The 19,851-nt window shown below is 36.2% G+C and overlaps 4 protein-coding genes across 11 annotated transcripts; 2 read left to right on the top strand and 2 right to left on the bottom strand.

Annotated features, from left to right (window-relative positions):
• Positions 1-32: 32 nt before the first annotated feature.
• si:dkey-126g1.9 (uncharacterized) lies at positions 33-3,039 on the bottom strand. Its single transcript, XM_052594653.1, has 2 exons — positions 2,701-3,039; positions 33-948 (listed from the first exon to the last, which is right to left on the bottom strand). The coding sequence occupies exons 1-2, from the start codon at positions 3,001-3,003 to the stop codon at positions 811-813; spliced, it is 441 nt and encodes a 146-aa protein (XP_052450613.1). The 5' UTR covers positions 3,004-3,039; the 3' UTR covers positions 33-810.
• A 925-nt stretch (positions 3,040-3,964) lies between these two features.
• Positions 3,965-12,105, top strand: nlrp12l (NLR family pyrin domain containing 12-like). Of its 5 annotated transcripts, XM_052594574.1 has the most exons (14): positions 3,965-4,043; positions 5,453-5,560; positions 5,654-5,755; positions 5,853-5,954; positions 6,193-7,995; positions 8,090-8,263; positions 8,564-8,737; positions 8,837-9,010; positions 9,346-9,519; positions 9,594-9,767; positions 10,033-10,206; positions 10,765-10,938; positions 11,028-11,201; positions 11,353-12,105. In XM_052594574.1, exons 2-14 carry the CDS (start codon positions 5,532-5,534, stop codon positions 11,360-11,362), a joined length of 3,438 nt encoding a protein of 1,145 aa, XP_052450534.1. In that variant the 5' UTR covers positions 3,965-4,043; positions 5,453-5,531; the 3' UTR covers positions 11,363-12,105. The 5 variants fall into 5 exon arrangements, with proteins under 5 accessions (XP_052450534.1, XP_052450536.1, XP_052450537.1 ...); XM_052594576.1 differs by lacking the exon at positions 5,453-5,560 and having other exon boundaries at positions 3,987-4,043; XM_052594577.1 differs by lacking the exon at positions 3,965-4,043 and having other exon boundaries at positions 4,853-5,560; positions 5,659-5,755.
• Position 12,106: 1 nt separating this feature from the next.
• Positions 12,107-14,576, bottom strand: LOC128011865 (armadillo repeat-containing protein 1). Of its 2 annotated transcripts, none has more exons than XM_052594632.1 (7): positions 14,415-14,576; positions 13,768-13,932; positions 13,547-13,638; positions 13,220-13,409; positions 12,993-13,109; positions 12,832-12,906; positions 12,107-12,701 (listed from the first exon to the last, which is right to left on the bottom strand). In XM_052594632.1, exons 2-7 carry the CDS (start codon positions 13,918-13,920, stop codon positions 12,510-12,512), a joined length of 819 nt encoding a protein of 272 aa, XP_052450592.1. In that variant the 5' UTR covers positions 13,921-13,932; positions 14,415-14,576; the 3' UTR covers positions 12,107-12,509. The 2 variants fall into 2 exon arrangements, with proteins under 2 accessions (XP_052450592.1, XP_052450593.1); XM_052594633.1 differs by having other exon boundaries at positions 13,768-13,938; positions 14,415-14,569.
• On the top strand, positions 14,508-18,842 carry mtfr2 (mitochondrial fission regulator 2). Of its 3 annotated transcripts, none has more exons than XM_052594626.1 (8): positions 14,508-14,622; positions 14,941-15,094; positions 15,232-15,336; positions 15,918-16,042; positions 16,253-16,455; positions 16,752-17,034; positions 17,111-17,294; positions 18,256-18,842. In XM_052594626.1, exons 2-8 carry the CDS (start codon positions 15,023-15,025, stop codon positions 18,298-18,300), a joined length of 1,017 nt encoding a protein of 338 aa, XP_052450586.1. In that variant the 5' UTR covers positions 14,508-14,622; positions 14,941-15,022; the 3' UTR covers positions 18,301-18,842. The 3 variants fall into 3 exon arrangements, with proteins under 3 accessions (XP_052450586.1, XP_052450587.1, XP_052450585.1); XM_052594627.1 differs by having other exon boundaries at positions 14,593-14,622; positions 14,908-15,094; XM_052594625.1 differs by lacking the exon at positions 14,508-14,622 and adding an exon at positions 14,700-14,846.
• Positions 18,843-19,851: the final 1,009 nt, after the last annotated feature.

Genomic DNA, 19,851 nt, shown 5'->3' with positions numbered 1-19,851 from the left:
TAATAATAATAATAATAATAACAATAAAACAGTCCAATTCAGAATTTTCATTTATTAAGGTTTTTCCATCACATTTCATTTTAAACAGGTGTTACAAGTTTGACAGATACTCCGTTTCACTAACCCTATTAAACAAGTCAAGGCACAGCCTTTTCTCTGCCCTATGCCAGACTGTCTTTTCCTGTTGTGGTTTCTCATAATCCCATCCTTTGTCTTTAAGGCTCTTGCCCCTAATACCATTTGAAAACACCTACTTTCCTCTCTAAGAGCATTCAGCTTCCTTAAGTCAAGCAAATCCTATCTTTTGTCCATCAAATAAAACCTTATAGAGGGAATTTCATTCACTTTACAGAGCATAAACACATATCTCTTCCAGTTAAAGTCTAAATCACTTTCACCTCTGTCATCATTACATGCAGCATGAATTCAGGTGACCATATCACTTGCAACTTGCTGAACAGTGAAAGAGAAAAATTGCAAGCTATGCATGAAATAATTTATAGTTTTAAAATACAAAAACATTTTATTACTTCAGTACAGAAATTCATATAAATTCTTTCAATCGAAGCAAAATATATACAGATAGATCTGAGAGTAAAAGGAGATCCACGTTTTTCTTATAGTTGTATATCACTAATGCAAGATGAATACTCCACTTTAACACAAATTTAAAGAGAAGATATGTACAACAATTGAACAATTTACATGACAGGTAAAGCATGGCCAGGGCATATGTATTGTCCATTTTTAAATAAGCATTTGGACATGCAGGATTAAATGGTCCATTACAAATGCTGGTCACAGATTGTCTCAACCCCAGGCTCCTCCCGGATGGAAATCTGGGACAATTGAAGATGCAGCAGAAAGAGGAGTGGAATATCCCACAGTGAAGTTCTGCAGACCCAACATGAGACATTTCCAACTGTAGCGAAGAGCCTTTCCTACGTTCTGTAAAACAAACAGAATGGTTTGTATGTCCCCTGATGGTTTGGTGCTTTATTAATTTAATTTATTATTATAAATAATTACACAAAATGATTTGGCTGTTAGGGAACATTTGCTTTTCCACAGTGCTTAAGCATTTAGTAAATCTGAGCAGCGAATCAAAATCATTAAACAGTTGGAGGGAAAAAACAACAACAACAACAACTGTTTTTGGACTGAGGGAACACAGCTTCATTCACAGATCCAGGAGGTCCAGCTTGTGCCAGCAGCAATACAGAATTAAGACTTTGAGTGGTTTAAATAGGTAAGGATTTCCAGGTAGGCAATTTAGTTGGATTAAACACTATCATTTTAAACTGTAAATAGCATGCAGTTTAGTGTCTTTATGTTAGTGACTGTCCCTCTGTGTGACAACAGGTCAGAAACAGGATGCACTGCTTTATCCTGTGGGAGGAAGTTTCTTCTGCTTGACAATGGATTGCAAACATAAAAAACCTGGTTTTCTGCAATTATTTAAATTGCTTTGAACCTTAAACATAATTTTGCATTTGAAAAAGTAAAATTTGAAGAACAAATTGGGCCAGAAACATTAATTTCTTATTTTTGATCCCTCTGTTTTATTTTGCATCATTGAAAAAGCCAGCCATTCACACCAAACTTGATCAAGTTAAGTTACTGAATGCTTTGAAACAAAACAGAGATGCTATACATGTTAAGTGGATTACAGTGAGATGCATTTACTAAGCATACTCCATTTACTCACAGTCTCATCAGTTTTAATCGGCTAAGTCTGATAAGGAAACAGTCTGATGCCAGACAGGCTATCCATTGATCTTTGACCCAGTCTAACACCGAGTCAGCAAATTCACAGAAAAATCATGTGCTTGTTCAGAAAATAACAATTTATATGGTTATTATTTCCAAAGCATCAACTGAAGTGGGACCTGTGCATGATTTCATAATCAACACTATACAATTTCATGGTTATTGCAAAAACATTTTGTTTTTGAAAGCATCTTTTCATTACTTGAAAACACATGACAGTTTTCTGTTGTGTTACGTCACCCTTTCACTCATAAACAGGATTTTGAAACTCAGTGGGATTTGTAAGATTTTAAATCAGGAAACACCATTTTGACAAATCTAAAGTATTATTCTATATGCTTTAATCCGTGCAACAGAAAATCTACATAAACACTTGAAAATAAAATTAATCAGAAGTGTTATCGGAGCTACAAGAATTACAAACCACAACCAATTTACAAATACTGCTGGAACAGTTACTTGTCACTGTTGGCTATTTATTATTTTGGAGCAGGCAAAAAATAAAAATAAAAAACTAAATAAAAATCTACATGACTATTTAGAAGTTAAGTAAGATATTTTTTTGATTGCTTCCACTGTCTTCATCTGTAAGTCGCTTTGGATAAAAGCGTCTGCTAAATGAATAAATGTAAATGTAATATTTATTTTAAAGAAGTTCATACTTTTATTTTTCAAGCACTTATTAAACTTATCAAAATAAATGTCGTTTTTAGAAACTGGAACAAAAGACAACTATTTTTAACGTTGATAATAATATATATATATATATATTTTTATCAGATAAACGCAGCCTTGGTGGGCATAAGAAACTTCTTTTTAAAACATTTTTAAAATCTTAAAGAGCCTTTTGAAAGTTTAGTGTTTATAAAAAGCAGTTAGCCTACATAAATAATTTGTTACAATATTCACAAGGCATAATATTCAACTTACCTTTCTGTATTTTTTATACTTTTCTTTCTTTTTTGCTTTCTTTTCCTCCTTTAGTTTGTGTTGGCTGTCATCTTCCACTAAAGGCTCGTATTGAGATCTCTCTGACAGTAAAGTGAAGTGCAGATCTCTGGGTTTCTCTCTCTGATTCTGCTCCGGTGCGCCGGTATCAACCTGCCGCCTGTATCTGCCGTCCTCAAAGAGGCCAAGCCGCGGGAGACAGAGAGACTTGGGCTTCATGGTCTTCACCAGGGACGTGTTGTTCGTGCACACACTGATCAAGCTCTCAGGACTGCATACGCACATCCTCTTGGAGCAGCTCCGCAGTGTTTGGGTTTGGCTGGACTCCAGCTGTGATTGACTCCTTACATCATCAGGTTCACAGTCTGAGACTGGAGTGCAAACTCTTGTTGACAGTCCGGGGTCAGTGAAGTATAATTAAATCGAATTTAATTTTCATTCTATTGAATTCACTATTGAAATCATTTATGGGCCTATTGAACTACATAGGGACTGTTAAAGCTATAATAATAATAATAATAATAATAATAGCTTATTGTGTGTGGGGTGGAACCATACAAAAACACATTGACTAAATCATTTGATTGATTTAGATTAATAGAGCATACTGGCACTTTCCACAAAATAGACACTGGAATTAAAAAAAAGAGGTCAGTGAAGGAACTTATTTTAGAAATTATAGACCATCAACTTCAGAAGGTCACACTAAATTTAATGAGCTTTTTTATTATTTTGGTCTAAAAACTGTTTAAAACCCTGATTTGTGTACTTTGCAATTCACATCAAAATTAAGCTATTAAAGAAAATATTAAAACAAACAAACAAACAAACAATAAATCGACTAAATAAATAAATGATTGTAAATTTAGCATATGTACTGCAAAATTAGTCTGGTGAGCCCATATAGCTCATTTGCTTTTCTTAAAATAACTTAAATTAAATGAATTTTTAGTAGAAACAGTATTTTTTTAAAGGTCAGGGTACACTAAAGTACCATATTTGTTGAATGTTTACTTTTTTAATCAATTTAATCTGTTATTTTGTTAAATCACTAATGTAAGCAAAATCGTATTTTCCTACAAATAACTTCAAACGTTACATCAAAGTTTTAAGCTAATTAAATTATGACTCATATGTTTTTGTAGAAGTTTTGACAACATTTTGAAAGACCAGACCAACATGTGCAAAACCTGGACCATAATATTCAATTATGAGTTAAGCGCAGACCCGCCCCCTTGTGACCACGTGATCATTGACTGACAGGAGTGAAATCACTAAAGCGAAAGCTGAACGAGCAAGACATTTGGATATAATTCCGCTTGATCGTAAGTATACATTTAGTTTATTAAATAACAGGTATAATGGGTCTTTGGCTTGACCTAAAATCATTATACGAATAGTTGAATTGAACTTTAACTTTTTAAAAGGTAGGCTATTATTTAATGTTACAGTCGATGATGGTTGGGAGTTATAGCCTAAATTAAACCGTCATTAATGATTACATTGACTGTTAATTGAATGCTTTTAAATTACTTTATTTTCATTTTTTGTAGTGTTTCTAATCTACTGGATGTTCCGTTTTAAACGTTGTCTTGTCATAGTCTCTAGTAGCATAATTATCCGTATTTTTCTCAATCATCAGCATCACTACAAAACTGAACGAAATAATAGATTAAATGTATTACTTGCTTAGAATACTTGATATTAGAAGGGAAACGTTCTTGAATTAGATTACACACACTTTAGACTGACAGTGACAACAAAGGGTGGCAATAAAAATGTCAGATTCTTTAGGTGTGTTAGTTACAAACTGTTGGCGTAATTTTTTTGCATAATTACACAATCAATGGCGTATTTCAAAGCAAAAGTCACCTACATAACACATCAATCCAAAGTGTAGTTACTGATTTGGCTACCAGTTTTGTTACTGTTGTTCTATGAGTAATCCAAGATACAGATGTATGATGCAAGTACTGGTGATGATTTTTTAGCATGTGATGTTTTCAAAATCACATGGCATTAAGTGTACATGGATATACAGTCATGCTTATATATATATATATATATATATATATATATATATATATATATATATATATATATATATATATATATATATATATTTATGCTGGAGAGCTAACAATCACAGCACTTATCACAGCCTGTGTGTAGCCACTCATAAAATGACATGGTCACTCATAAAATGGTGTACATAATTAAACCACAGAAAAAGTCTTTCAAACAAAAACCCACATGTATGAAACTGGTTAACTTCTGCAACTTCACTTAGTGGTTCCTCATTCCTTTGCTGTTTTTTGCAAATTGCAACATTGATGTTGAAAGTACAAACCATTTATAGATTAAGAGAAAGTCCTCCACACGCCAGTATACTTTGGGTCATACGTTCTTTTGAACATACTTGGATACTTAGATTTGATAAGAATATCTTACTGAAAGTTCAAGTTGATTATTAATTAGTATTACATATTGTACCTGTACCAATCTGTGTTTTTTCTTATCTTTTTCCTGTCACTTTTGTTCGCATTTCGAAATTGCATCTTTCTAGTCCATGTCATGTGTTTGTTCAGTAATCACTCCTTCACTGTGTCCAGACATGTCTTGTTTAATCATTGGTTCTTGTGTATTTAAATTTCCTAGGTTTTCCTGTCCTTTATCATTTATTTCATAACACTCTTTAAATCATTTTGTTTTCATTGTTGGTCCGCTTTCGTAGAGGAAAAATAAAAAAGCTGGTGAAACCTTGGACATTAAGTTTAAGAAAAAAAACCTGTGGATTGATCAACTGCATTTTAATGAATTTCCCAGATTTAAGCACTGCATGGTGAGAAAAGTGTGGTAACATGTCTTTTCCATTATTTATGAGATAAATAAGTTAGTAAATGTATTTTTAAACAATTTTCGTCTCTCATTCAAGGACAGTCTCAAAAAATCAGGACAGCCATGCTTCTTTAAAAAGTGCTAATTCTATGCTGGATCCAATTGATTTAAAAAGAAAACCTCTTTTGTCAGTACAAAGGTATTTAACATCTGCTTAGTCATACTGAACATTTAAAAGTAAGACATAATTTATAAGGACTTTGCATAAATACAGCCAACCTATATTTTTTCTGAAGGTTTGGTAAGCAGAGAAAGCTGAATGATGTGACAAACAAAAGCCAGGCATCAATGACTGAACCAGTTGCTTTCCATTTTGAAGACTTTGCCACTGAGCAACAGTAAGAAATGTATACAAACTGTCTCCCTTTATGTCTCGTAAATTACACCCCTGTTCCTGTGATGGTAAAGCTGAATTGCTCCAGTCTTCAGTGTCAGTGTTTACTGCCTTTACTGATCCATTTAAAGCATATTTTCAGAATAAAGTTATTCATTCATCTGACCCCAAATTTGTTGGACAGCAGTATATTCTGCTTCAGGGTCCAGTCGTACACTTTTATTGTCAATGTATTTTCACAGGTCTCACAAGAATAGTATTCCTGAATTAACTGTCCATTCAAATTCAGCAATGAAGTGCCAGCAAGAATTTAAATCAAGACTGAAAGCCAAATTTCAGTGTATTTACAATGACGTGCCCAAACAATCACATCCCACGTTCCTGAACGACATCTTCACAGAGCTTTACATCACTGAAGGGGAAAGTGAGAATGTCAACAAAGAACACGAGGTGAGACAGATCGAGACAGCGTTGAGGAGAAAAACCACAGTGGAGATTCCAGTCAAATGCAATGACATTTTTAAACACTCATCTGAAGAAAACAGACCCATCAAATGTGTGCTGACTAAGGGTGTTGCAGGCATTGGGAAAACAGTTTCAGTGCAGAAATTTATACTGGATTGGGCTGAGGGCAGCGCTAACCAGGATATCAAGTTTGTGTATCCGCTTCCATTCCGAGAACTGAACCTGATGAAAGGGAAACACTTCAGCTTGACTGAGCTTCTCCAACACTTCAAAATGGAAACAGGCTCTGGAGATAATCTTGAAAACCAATTAGTTCTCTTCATCTTTGACGGTCTGGATGAATGCCGCTTTCCTTTGGATTTCCAGAATAACGGAAAGTTGAGTAACCCAACTCTGCCAGCTTCTATTGATGTTTTGCTAACCAACCTCATCAGTAACAATCTGCTTCCTGATGCCCTCATTTGGATAACATCTCGACCAGCAGCAGCCAGTCAGATCCCTCTTGAGTATATCGATCTGGTGACTGAAGTTCGAGGGTTTAATGATCCACAAAAGGAGGAATACCTCACCAAGAGAATAAATGATAAACACCTCTCTGGTCGTATCATCACACACTTAAAGTCATCAAGAAGTCTGTACATCATGTGTCATATACCAGTCTTCTGTTGGCTCTCCGTTACCGTGCTAGAGAGAATGTTCAACACAGCAGAAGATGAAGAAATCCCCAAGACTCTTACTCAAATGTACACACACTTCCTTCTCCTCCAAACCCATGCGAAAAACATGAGATACACCAGAGAGCACAACCCAGGCCCGGAGGATGAAGAAAGGATTTTAAAGCTAGGTAAGCTAGCCTTCCAACAACTGAAAAATGGCAATCTGATATTCTATGAGGAAGACCTGATGGCCTGTGGGATTGATGTGAAGGAGGCAGTGGTGTACTCAGGAGTTTGCTCACAAATCTTCCGAGAGGAGTCTGCATTAACAGAGAACAAAGTCTACTGCTTCATCCACCTGAGCATTCAGGAGTTTTTGGCAGCCATGTATGTGTATTACATGTTTAAGGTCCACCACAGAAACGTTCTGGGTCATGAAGAGCATCAAGAGCTTACAGAGACCACCTTGTTTGACTTGCATAAGACTGCCATTGACGAGGCTCTAAAGAGCGAGAATGGACATCTGGATCTATTTCTCCGCTTCCTTCTTGGACTTTCCTTGGAGTCCAATCAGAGCCTTTTACAAGGCTTGCTTTCTCAGTCTGGTAGCAGAGACTGTCAGAGCATTGTGGAAACCATTGAATATATAAAGAAAATGATAGAGGAGATGTCCGTGCCAGAAAAGTCTATAAATCTCTTCTACTGTCTCAATGAACTCAATGATCTCTCTTTGGTCAAGGAGGTCCAGCGGTTCCTGAACTCAGGGCATTTTTCTAAACTGTCCCCTGCACAGTGGTCTGCTTTGGTTTTTGTCTTACTGACATCAGAAGAGAAGCTGGATGTGTTTGACCTGAAGAAGTATATCAGATCGGATGAAGGCCTCACCAGATTGATGCCAGTGGTCAAAGCTTCAGAAACTGCGCTGTGAGTTTTTGTTTTAGTGTTTTTTTTTTTGGTGTTGATTGAGGTCACGTGTGTGTTTGTGTTTCTCATTTATTACGTTCACATTATATTCCAGACTGGATAATTGTGGACTTACTTTGAGATGCTGTAGAACTCTTGCCTCCACTGTTGGCTCGAGCTCTTCTAATGTACGAGTGCTAGATTTGTGCAGTAACTCCATTGGAGACAAAGGGCTGGAGCTTCTGACCGCCGGACTGGAAAACACACAGTGTAATTTAGAGGAACTGAGGTAAAGTTCTTAGACACTGAAATAGAAATCTTATTAAACCATTATAAATGTCTTTACTTTTATCATTTTAATGCTTTTGTTAAATCGGAGGGAAACAAGATGCCAAACTAACTCTATCCAGGGTACTGAAGACGTTTACCTAAAATGTTTTTTGAAAATACTACATATGAAAAACCATTAAAAAACATTTTAGCATATCTGAATTACTTTTAATTTCCTTAACAAAATGATTCCATATTGTAGTTGTAAATTAATATTTAGTCCTGTAGCACATCATGTGATATGTTACTCTTTCCTCAGGCTATCATACTGCAGAATCACCACACGCGGCTGCTCCGTTCTTAAAACAGGACTGCTTCCAAACCTTCCAAACCTTAGGGTGCTGGACCTGAGTGAAAACAGTCTGAGAGAAGCAGGAATTAAGATCTTAGCCGATTACGTGAAGGATCAGCACTGTAAACTTGAGATACTGAGGTCAGTTGCAATAGAATTAAACCTCTTCAAACCATTCTTCAGTTCATCAGAAGGAATTTGTTTGGTCTTCATGATCACTTGTCATTGAATTATTCATAGACTTAAGGACTGCAGAGTTACAACTCAGGGCACCATTGCAATAGCCTCAGGTCTGCTGTCTAACCCGTCACACTTAAGAGAGCTCGATCTGCACTGGAACAATCCAGGAGATGATGGAGTGGAGAAGCTTTCCGCTGTCATACAGCACCCACTCTCACAGCTTGAAACACTTTGGTATTTTTTTCTCTTCTCTTTGTATTGTTATATGTATATATGTATATACTATCATTCAAAAAAATTGAATAAATGCATATTTTATATAAAAAAAGCATAAGGACACAAAGACATTTATATTATTACAAGAATCATGTAGCACTGAAGTCTGCCTTAATTGCAGCTGAACATTTGCCATCACATAAATTAATTACAAAAATTGTAATAAGGTTTCAAAATATTACTGTTTTCCCTGTATTTATCACATTAATCATTGTGAGCATAAGAGACTTCATTTAAAGACATAACTACTATTTTTTACTAAATGTCCTAAATGTTTATTTTTCAACCGGTAGGCTAAGTTACGGTTTGCTCACTGAGAAATCCTGTCAGTCTTTGGCTTCGGCTCTGAGGTCCAGCTTCTCTACTCTGAAAGCTTTAGATCTGAGTGGCAATGCCATCTATGATGAAGCAGTGAAAATGCTCTCAAATGGACTTGGAAGCCCTCACTGTAAAGTAGAGATTTTGAGGTAAGGGTTTTAAATCTGCACTATATTTATACCCTACCCTCAGCAAACTCTTGAAGCATATCCTGCCTCTTCAGGTTGGCATTGTGTGAGATCACAGAGGTGGGGGTTGATGATTTGGCCTCAGCTCTCGTTTCTAACCCGGCTCATCTGAGAGAGCTGGACCTGAGACAGAACCACATAAAAGATTTCGGTGTATCAAGACTTGCTGAAATGGTGAAGATTTCCAACTGTAGGCTGGAGATGTTATGGTGAGCACTACAAGCTTTGAGACTATGTAGGTAATTTCAGTCTTAGGTGTACCAACTATTGTCGATTTTTGTAAATGTCATACTTTGTATTCAATTGAAGTTTAAGGCTCAAATTACAATCAATAGTGATAATGTGACATTGATGTCAGTTGTTTTTTCTTTTATTTGGATGCTGTATAGTGACATTCTATTAAGCAAATTATGAATCTAGTTTTAAATGTTTTAACAACAAGAGCATTTTATGAACACACGTCTTTCATAACAGTTTAGGAGACAGTGGGGTCACAAAGGACGGTTGTGGTGTCCTCGCTGCCGCTCTAAACTCAAACCCGTCGTATCTGAGAGAGCTGGACCTGAGCAGTAATGGGCTCACAGACGCAGGGATGAGGCTTCTTTCTCCTGTCCTGAGGAATCACAGCAACAACATTATGAAATTAGAGTAGGTTCTGTACATATATTTTAATGAACATTTTAATGTATCAGATAAACTGTGTTAAGTAAAAATAATTGTTAAAGTTTTTTTTTAAACAAATTAGGATGCATTAAATTAATCAAAAGTCACAGTACAGATTGTTTATTTATTTATTATTATTTTTTATTTAGATTATTTCAAATAATTTGAATTTTCTATCTAGCAAAGAATCCTGGAAAAAATACATTTTTAGAAGAAAAAAATTAAGCAGCAAAGTCTTTTCAACATTGATAAGAGGAAATGTTTCTAGAGCTATTGTGATTTTTAAAGGATCATGTGACACTAAAGACTGGAGCAATGGCTGTTGAAAATTCTGCTTTGACCTCACAGGAATAAATTACATTTAAAAATTTATTAAAAAAGAAAATGTAATTTTAAACTGTTATAATAATTCGCAATATTGAGGTGTTTCCTGTGTTAACGATTATACCATACTTTTGATCAAACAAATGCAGCCAATAAAAGATACTTCTTATAAATGTATACAATTGTTAAGTAAAATGCCACTATCATTGTTTTCCCTAGTTTGAGTCAGTGTGGTTTAACCATGGCCTGCTGTGATTCACTGGCTGCAGCTCTTCAAGAAAAACCCTCAAGTCTTAGAGAGCTGAATTTAGGAGTAAATAATCTACAAGATCTGGGAATTGAAATCCTCTGTGCTGGACTGCAAAATCCACATTGTCAGCTGCACACTTTAGGGTATGTATCTACTGGGTGCTGTATCTACAACTTTCCAAGTTGCTTTCAGAGAAGTTTTGTTCATATGTCACTAATGTTTTTCTGTATAGGCTGTCTAACTGTGGGGTCACAGGGGAAGGTTGCACAATTTTAGCCTCTGCACTGAGATCTGAACACTCACTTTTAAGAGAGCTGGACCTGAGTGAAAACAATCTCACAGATTCAGCCGTGAGGCCACTATCGGTCTTACTAGATGATCCAGACTGTAAACTAGAGAAACTTATGTAAGTAGTTCCTGTTGTGATATTTGCTGTTATAAACTCCTGAAACAGCATAATAGCAACAGTGTGTCATACAGAACACACAAGTTGTATATTTGCACGTGATGAGCTTTAATCAAATTTATTTGATGAACCTTTTCTTCTGTCTTTCCAGCTTGTATTAAAATCAGGCCTGTTTGTACCACAGCATACATCAACATTTGATGAAAGTGTAGCAGAATGCTGCCATTCCTCGCCACGGATGATTGCACTTCTTGTTAGTAATTTATATGATGCATTCATATGTTTTATTTTTAGATCCTTTATTTATATTGTTCTTATATAACACTGAGGACTTTTAATATTACTGAAGAGAGAATTATCTGTTGCACTGCAATAGTGTTGGTTTTACAAAGCTGTGCTTTTCATTTGAGACTAATATGTACTATGTACAGTTATAAGCGTTACAAGTTGACTGATGCATTGCTGTTGTTTTCAAAAGATGAGCCAAGGTGTACAATGCATGTGTTTTTATAACTTGTAAGAAAAGGCTCAGAACCTCTTAACTGTAAAGGTCAACGCACTATTTCCGCTGCAACTATGCAAACCCTTTGTCATTACAAGATATAGCTCTAAAGCAATCAGGAAGGTTGTTTGCATAAATTTAATTGGTTAGATTTTTGTTTATGTTGTTTAAATTAATGCTATCTTTATTTGTTAATGTGTGGGAAGACATTTATAATGTAAAACCTTAAGTTACACATTTTTTTTTTTAATATGTGTCATTCATTTAGAAAATGTGTTTAAAATCATGTAAAACTTTTTTGTTTGTATCAAACCATAATACATCTTAATTAAAAGACAAAGTTATTTGGTGATGGCATCTGTATTCACTCGCCTTTTTCAAAATGAAAGCATATTTTGAACACTTCTGTCTTCCAGACTTTTATTTTACACGAAACAGCATTAAACATTTAATTTGTCTTTCAGCGGATTCCATTGACACCAAAATGAAAATATTTACAAGAAATCAGAAAGAAAGATGATACAACAGACAAATTTTGGATACTGAGAGGGAGGAAAGACATATAACATATATACATTTACAACATGAACTCAACATCTATCCATATATCAATACAGAGTTGTGACGTGATGGAGATCTCACACATTTGCTCAATTGAACAGCTTGATAAAGCACATTTGTCAGTTCCTGACCTTCAATTTGTGCTTTATACTCCAGCAGTGGTGCAACTTGTTCTTCTAAGCTGAACGGTCTTAAAAATGTTGAGCTCCAAACTCAGCCAGGAAAAGTCTGTGAAACTTAAGACTTTACCAATAGAAGGTTTTAGTGAGGAAACTGGCTGCTGTGTTCAGCCAGCTGCCACTGGTGTCTTGTTTAGCACCAGTACGTGACACTGCACGGTCTAGCTCTTTCTCCGGACTCTCTTCCTCTGGCAGATAATCAGGCAGGTGGCAATTCTCTTCTACCTTTGAGCCAGAGGTGCTGATTGGAATGAGAACCTGGAACAATAACACAGCCATGTAAATAAATAACAGCAAGTGTATGGGTCATCAACCTATTTAAACAGCATATCACTCTCCCTATAAAACACATTTAAATACATATTTAAAAAGCAACAGAAACACCCACCTCTTCTCCATTTTCATTTTTCAAGACTTGCTTAGCTGAAAGCACTTTTGTGGCAGCAATAGCAGTGGCCAGACTCTAAACAAAAGATATTTGCGTTTCTTGAAAACAAATCTGCTTTTATTAGTTGCCTCTCCCCTTACAGAAAGAGGAATATTGTGTACCTCAGTGGGCAGGTCGGCCCGGATGCGTACAGTGCATCTCTTCAGAGCCATCTGGAAGGTGAAGCTGATTACTCCTTTGACTCTCAAAAGGGCGTCCTCACACACACCTCTCTGATCCTGTCAACACAAGGCAACATCTGATTTTACGCTGTAATCTGCAGAAATATGAGAAAACCCCAGTTCAGATCAACAAAGTGCATGTGTGAAAGCTTTGTTATGGTACATACTGCCCCATCCAAGCCTTGTATATGGAGGGTAACTGATTTTGCTTTCTTGTTGGAGCTGTTGATGAAGAACTGGGGTTTGTTTCTCCTGTTCTGTTGCTCTGGACTCTGAGAAGCCGGTCTCTGTGCTTGAGAACTCAACACACCATACACCTCTTTTGCAAGGTCTGTAATATCAATCGTCACACCAGTCCTTCAAAACAGTAGAAAGGGGACATAAATAATGAAAACATAAAAAAAGATTTAAAATGAAAACTGAAAATAAAAGAAAAAAAAGGAAAATATATCTTTAGTTTCAAAGTAATGCAAAGTAAGTAAAAATGAAGTCACCTCTCTATCAGTGTCTCCAGGCTCACCATCATGCCAAGCTCGTTTTTCATGGTGTTGATGTTGCGGGGAGATTCAGCCAGGTACCGCAAAGTCTGAGGAGACACAGGCCTTAAGAGCTCAGTACAAGAAATATACAAAACATTACACAATTTATCATCACAACCTGCTCTTTTTTCAGTTTAACATGAATTTTTGCACTGACAAATCAGGTATGGGTGTACCTGGAGGGTGGCAAAGAGCACTTTCGGGTCTTTGTGGTCTAGGAACAGCACTAGTCCTGGAAGGCAACCTTGGTCCTGAACAATCACCTCCCGATTCTGTGGTTCAGATGCCAGGTCCCGCAGCTGTGTGACTACTGATAATGCATCCATCATTTCTGTGGATATCTGAAACTAAATAGGATATGAAAACGAATTAGTTGAATCATATGTGATAGCACAGATTCACTTTTAAAAATAAACATGATCAAATACTTAAATTTATTCAAAACTAGATCTCTTGGTTTTCCCACTGGACACTATTATATGTATATGGGACGAATTTTTAATAGTATATTAATAATAGGTCCTTTAAATAGTATATGTTCTAAATAAACTTTTCGAATGTAATATTACCGAGTGAAACTAAATTAGTTAACAGAAAAACAATTAATTACAGCACAAAAGCTGAAGACACCAACAACTATCTGTCTGTTAGCATGAAAGCTAAGTTACATCGCTGGAACTCAGATTTGAGTTTAATGTAAATGTACATTCCTGTAATTGAGCGAATCCATTTTTCTTCATTTTCACCTTCTTATACATCATTCCTAAAAACCTACTTCGTGTAATATGTTTATTAAATGCTAAAATTACAATGTACTACTCACCACCGCCCTTTACTGTAGTCAAATACAAAACTTCCCACTCCTTCTGTTTAAACAAAATGATTGGTTGAAGGGCCCTGATGACGTTCAAAAATCCTTCAAGCCGATTGGCTACAGGCGCCAGCCCTTCTCTTGGGACCAATCACAAACACTCTCAGGCAACGAGCTTTATTTGAGTTTATCTGCAAGGGAAGCGTGATACGAGGAAGAGGTAAAGTGACAAATACGCATGAAATAAATCGACATTGTTTGTAGAAGCTCAATTTTGTAATAATACAATGCATATGTGTTTAAATTAAGAGCAGATTAGCGCATGGATTTGAAATACCTGCGTGTTCTTATGAACCAGGCGATGTATTAACGTTAGTGGCTGATGCCTTTGATGCTAATAGTTAATTACAACTGTGTTTAATTACGCCTCTCTCGTTGATGATGGTAGTTTGTCCTCCGTGTTTAAAATTTAACTTTGCACATTTAAACGGCGATTTTGTTACAGAATTGAATGAATGGAGCTGATTTGATCCCTCAGGTCACGTGGAGGAGTTTGCTGCAGTGTGTTGTAGGCTCATCTGTCAGCAGAAATCCAGCTGAAGCACTCAGGAATACTGCCAATGTCTTTGCTGGAGGACATCGTTGACCTGCTGAGATGTGTCCTGGAATACTTTGGAGTGCCGCCCGACATGGTAAAGGGAAAATTAATTTAGTATGCATATATATTTGCATGTAACATTAAAAGAAAAAAAAACATAATTTTACAAGCTGGTTTGTAGAGTAAGTGCAACTTTTTAACTGTACATCTTTGTGAACTGCATTGTTGCAGTTGGTTCCAGTGTGGGACAGTGCATACTGTGGACAATACCGAAGCATAGTCCGTATGATTGGGACAAATCTTCCCCTCTCTCCTCAGCCACGGCTTCGGTTTCAGGTAAACATGTATTCTGTTTTTAGTTTTATGTATATTCTCTCTATTTATTCATATTTTATTTTCATTTTCATCTTAATATAGATTGTAGTAATTTTGTTATTTTTCTTCATTTTTTTTGTTTATTAATTAAAAAAAAACTGAAGCATATTTATTTAGAATTTCAGTTACTTTAAAACAATCACAACCATGAATGTAAACAATAACAGTGAGATAAACCAGTTTTATTTTACGTGCATGGACATGTTGACATAAAAAAGTCCATATTAGCAAGTACACTTTTAACTTAACCTTTAACAAGTAGTTTCCTATTTTTCTTAAATTTCAAAGCTGCTGTTATTCACATCAAAAAAAAAATTTTGCACCTCAGAGAAAAATATTTAAGATTGAAGAATATTTATTTTATGGTTGGTTCATTAGTAACACAAGCATAATGGATGCTTTTATACAGGACATGCATGTCTTCACTTGATATGAATTGTTAATAAGAGTTTTAGAAAGCACTTTAAAGTCTCTTCACATGTAAAAGGCTTTGAAGGTCTTAAGAGCATTATTACTAATGAGCTCTTACTCTTCGTTTCAAGATTCCTCTGCAGACATTTAAGAGACACGGCCATATTGATGTGACGGTGGACACCCCAGCCATTCCTACGTTAGCAGATGTGCTTTGGCTGGTGGAGGAGGAAGGGGACAGCCACACTAAAATAAGGTTATCACACATTAGAAGCCATATAAACACAACTACACAACTGTCTGGTGCTTATTAATAGCTCACTGACAGCATATGTATGAGATTGCTTTATTGAATATATATTTACAGAAGTTACACCTGTAATGATTTCTGTGTGAGGTATTTTCATAAAAGTTTTGGTTTATGGAGAAAGTTCAGTGTCATCACATCTTACCATGATTGTAACAGGAATGTCGTCCCGTTGGGGGAAGCTTTTGAGATTCCCTCATTGGGGTCTGAACGTCCATTGTCCGTGTCTGTCCCGGCTCAGAGGGGAGGCAGGGTGCTGGGACAGGGCACCCAGCCAGAGGCCCTGCAGAAGATCTCCGCTCTGGAAGAGGAACTACAGAGACTGCGAGCACAGATTGCTATGATAGTCACAGCTCCAGCAGGTAACATACACTATGAATTTCGATTTTGTAAGTTTGCTCACTTACAACGAAATGAAGGGTCTGTCATTTGTATGGTAGGTTTAATTATTTTAACCGATAGAGACAGAATATCAACCAGGAAAAAAAACACATTATGTAAGGGTTAAGAAATTGATTTGGATTTGATTGAGTGAAATAATTATTTGATCCCCAAGCAAAACATGAGTTAGTACTTGGTGCAGAAACCCTTGTTGGCAAGCACAGAGATCAGGTGTTTTTGTTATTGGTCACCAGGTTTGCACCTTTCATTTTTCCAGCTGTTTCTGGCACTCCATGCTCCACTCCTCTTCCAGTTCCTGTCCTCACCTCCACTCCTGTCTGTCCACCGCTGCCTCCTCCACCTCCACCACCACTTCCTCCTCCAGCTACGGACAGCTGTGTGAAAGTGTCCGTGTCAGATGTGATTCGTCAAAGACAGGCAGCAAAAAGAGAAAAGCTTGCACCGTATGATTCCCCTGCGTCTACAGCACCTGATGCCCTGCCCTCTATGTTAGAGGTGCTGAAAGACCTGAAACAAGTCAAACTGCGCTTTGTGGAGAGGTATGGATTAACCTGCTCAAAGTTTAAGCACAGCTGCGTTTCAAGTTCAGTACTGAGTATGCATTTGTATTTGTAGATCTCCAGGTGGAACTCCAGTAAGGAGACGGAGAAGTAAAGGTTTGGCATGTTCATCTGATCCGGCAGCTCTTATTGCCGAAGCACTGAAAAGAAAGTTTGCACACAGAAGGAGAGACGATTCGTTTGGTAAAGAGAACTGCTCAGCTGAACCCTCACCTTTCAGCAGTCCAGACACTCCAAGGGTAGGTTAAATCTTTTCTTTTTTTCCTGTATAAATAATAATAATAAAAATATATCCAATCAGACTGCATTGTATTCAATGCTTAATAATAAATCAAAAAACAATTGCCACAGCAAATTTTTTTTTTATATATATAGTTAAATAATATAAAAAATATCTGATTTTGTTATATATTTTATATTAATAATAATTACATAAACTATAGAAAATCTGATCAAAACAGTCTTTTTTTTTTTCTTTTAATCAGATGTTTGATCTTTATCTTTGTATTGTTGTGCATGTACACACATTTTACTGTTGCTTCCGAGTAGTAACTTCCTTAGATTATAGATAAGTCAATTAATTGCAGATTTTAAAGGTGGAATTTGAGTGCCATTTAAAAAAAAAAAAAAACATGATAACTCAACCTGGGAAATAGATGTTAAACTAGCTGGGAGCAGGATTCGGGTTGGATTTTCAACCCTTCCTTCAGAATGCAATAATAGCAGAGATTATCTCATTTGAACCACTAGGGGAATATGTCTGTATAAAAACTTCTGTTAAATTTTGACCAGCAGAGGGCGACTTTTCTTTACTGTCTCCATGAGGGCAACAGTCACGTTAAAGCTGTGCAAGATAGCCACCTCAGCATTGGCCGAACACATTTCCTAGCACTATCTAAACAGTTTATGAATATTAAATCAGATAAAACAAAATCCTATTAAAAGCATTTATGGCCATTAATGATTTGTATGCTTATTTGAAATACTTGTGGTCTTCATCTTCTAATGAGATTTTCCTCGCCACTTTCCAAATCTTTGCCACACAAGTGTTTGTTTTCTAGAACTATTACACCATACTTGGACAGAACCTTTGACGTTTTGCTAATAAATCAAGTTTAGCTGCAAATGCAGTTTAATGAGAATGCATTGTGTGCTCTTGCATTGAATGCATTGTGACTTTAGTGTTGTATTGGTTTACAGATTCTCCCTCACACCAGACGCAGCCAGGGACGTATTCACCTTTGACCCTCAACCCTAAAGTCTTTCAGGAACAAAGATGTGTCGGTGTCATGGACTGACGTAACGCATCTTTTTAATGATGGTTGCACAGTCTCTTTCTTTTCCCCTTTTCTCTCTGTATTTATCACATTGGCCTCCATCTGAGTACACTGTGCATGTTTTTTAAGATTTTTGTGCAGATATAATTTTTCTTGTATGTGCAGATTTTTATTTGTAAATTATGTACAATGTTCTTTTTCATTGTGAATGACTAATTACGAGCATTGATACAGGATGGCATTGATTATCTCATTGGATGCTACAAGTTAATTTCTTTCAGCTTCCAATGTAGTTTATAAATAAGGTCTTCTCTGCTCTATGCAATGCTTCTTTTTTTGTAAAGATTTTTTTGGGGCTGGCTTAAAATTCTGTGAACAAAATATCATTCATGCTACTTGGTTTGCTAATAATGTGTTCATCCATGTTTCTCATGTGTTATCATCCTCTTCTACAAAGTGCTAATGCAGTATCACTTTCAAAAGCAATAAACAAGTTATATGCCTTTCAAATGTGTTCAAAATTATATTAAGATCTGACCCTCTAAAACTAATATTATCTGACCTGTTTTTCCATTTTTTTTTAAGTATAAAACTTGATCCTCTAACACTTGCCCTCTTAATTAATTATCTAAAAATAAATCCTGGGGGAAATTTTGATATTTTTAATGATATTTTTAACCTTTAATTAAGCTGTAAACAATTTTTTTTTAATTCAGTAAACAAAAATTTTAAATTCTGTAGTAAAAATATTATTGATTACTGATTCTTTCTGAGGCATACTTGCCATATAAATATATTAGCAGCAGTAACGCAGACAAAAAGGGCTTGAAATGCTTCAAAACTACTGATGGTTGCATGCATTTGCAAACTTTTTGTGAAACTGGATGTGCATTGCGTGCACCTTTGACCCTGACCTAACAACCTCCACACACCAGCGTGTGTTTACACTGTTGTTTTCAGGCCCAGTGTACGTATGTGTGGGTGGATGCTTGTTGGATGGAATAATTGCAACTTGTTGTGTCTGTAAACCACATCCTTCCAATCACTAAAGGTTATCATGGAGAGGATATGCTGGTCTACCGAGACAGGAAATGGTTACACGCTGAAAATCTGATTGATCCTTTGCTTCCGTCAGACGTTTGATGTTGGCCTGACAGGAGGGTGTTCAGAGTGGAATATTGTAGTGTAAAGTCTCTCCCCCACTGCTATATCTGGCACATGCTTTCTATTTTTGTTTATCTTCAAAAATGCACCTGCTCTAATGAGAAACTTGTGGACTAAATTTATTACCCCCGTGTTTCCGTAACACATGTTTGTTTGTTCTTAAGGCTGACAGAATTTAGCAGGAGGGTAATAATGATTATGTTTTTTCTCTTTTCTTTTCTTAGTACCGCAAATAAATTGTCTCTGGTACCAGGCAGGAAATAAGTTTTCCTAAGCCCTGTGTTTTTTGACCATAGACTGCATCTGTTGGCTGATCATTTTGTTGATCGCTATTTGCTTTCCTGCTAAGGTTTTG

Source organism: Carassius gibelio, chromosome B23, assembly GCF_023724105.1.
Source record: "Carassius gibelio isolate Cgi1373 ecotype wild population from Czech Republic chromosome B23, carGib1.2-hapl.c, whole genome shotgun sequence".
In the NCBI taxonomy this organism is placed as follows: Eukaryota; Metazoa; Chordata; class Actinopteri; order Cypriniformes; family Cyprinidae; genus Carassius; species Carassius gibelio.
The sequence above is the reverse complement of the archived record's forward strand: the minus strand, read 5'-3'. Positions and strand labels throughout refer to the sequence as shown.

Excerpts from the sequence above, each read along its gene's own strand:
- si:dkey-126g1.9 (XM_052594653.1), bottom strand. The coding sequence starts at position 3,003 with ATGTGCGTATGCAGTCCTGAGAGCTTGATCAGTGTGTGCACGAACAAC. Across the intron at positions 949-2,700 it reads AGTATAAAAAATACAGAAAG|AACGTAGGAAAGGCTCTTCG; the intron begins GTAAGTTGAATA and ends TTTGTTTTACAG.
- nlrp12l (XM_052594574.1), top strand. The coding sequence starts at position 5,532 with ATGAATTTCCCAGATTTAAGCACTGCATG. Across the intron at positions 8,264-8,563 it reads TGTAATTTAGAGGAACTGAG|GCTATCATACTGCAGAATCA; the intron begins GTAAAGTTCTTA and ends CTCTTTCCTCAG. Across the intron at positions 10,207-10,764 it reads AACAACATTATGAAATTAGA|TTTGAGTCAGTGTGGTTTAA; the intron begins GTAGGTTCTGTA and ends TGTTTTCCCTAG.
- LOC128011865 (XM_052594632.1), bottom strand. The coding sequence starts at position 13,920 with ATGATGGATGCATTATCAGTAGTCACACAGCTGCGGGACCTGGCATCT. Across the intron at positions 13,110-13,219 it reads TACAAGGCTTGGATGGGGCA|GATCAGAGAGGTGTGTGTGA; the intron begins GTATGTACCATA and ends TTGTGTTGACAG. Across the intron at positions 12,907-12,992 it reads GGGCCGACCTGCCCACTGAG|AGTCTGGCCACTGCTATTGC; the intron begins GTACACAATATT and ends TCTTTTGTTTAG.
- mtfr2 (XM_052594626.1), top strand. The coding sequence starts at position 15,023 with ATGTCTTTGCTGGAGGACATCGTTGACCTGCTGAGATGTGTCCTGGAA. Across the intron at positions 15,095-15,231 it reads TTGGAGTGCCGCCCGACATG|TTGGTTCCAGTGTGGGACAG; the intron begins GTAAAGGGAAAA and ends GCATTGTTGCAG. Across the intron at positions 17,295-18,255 it reads GCAGTCCAGACACTCCAAGG|ATTCTCCCTCACACCAGACG; the intron begins GTAGGTTAAATC and ends ATTGGTTTACAG.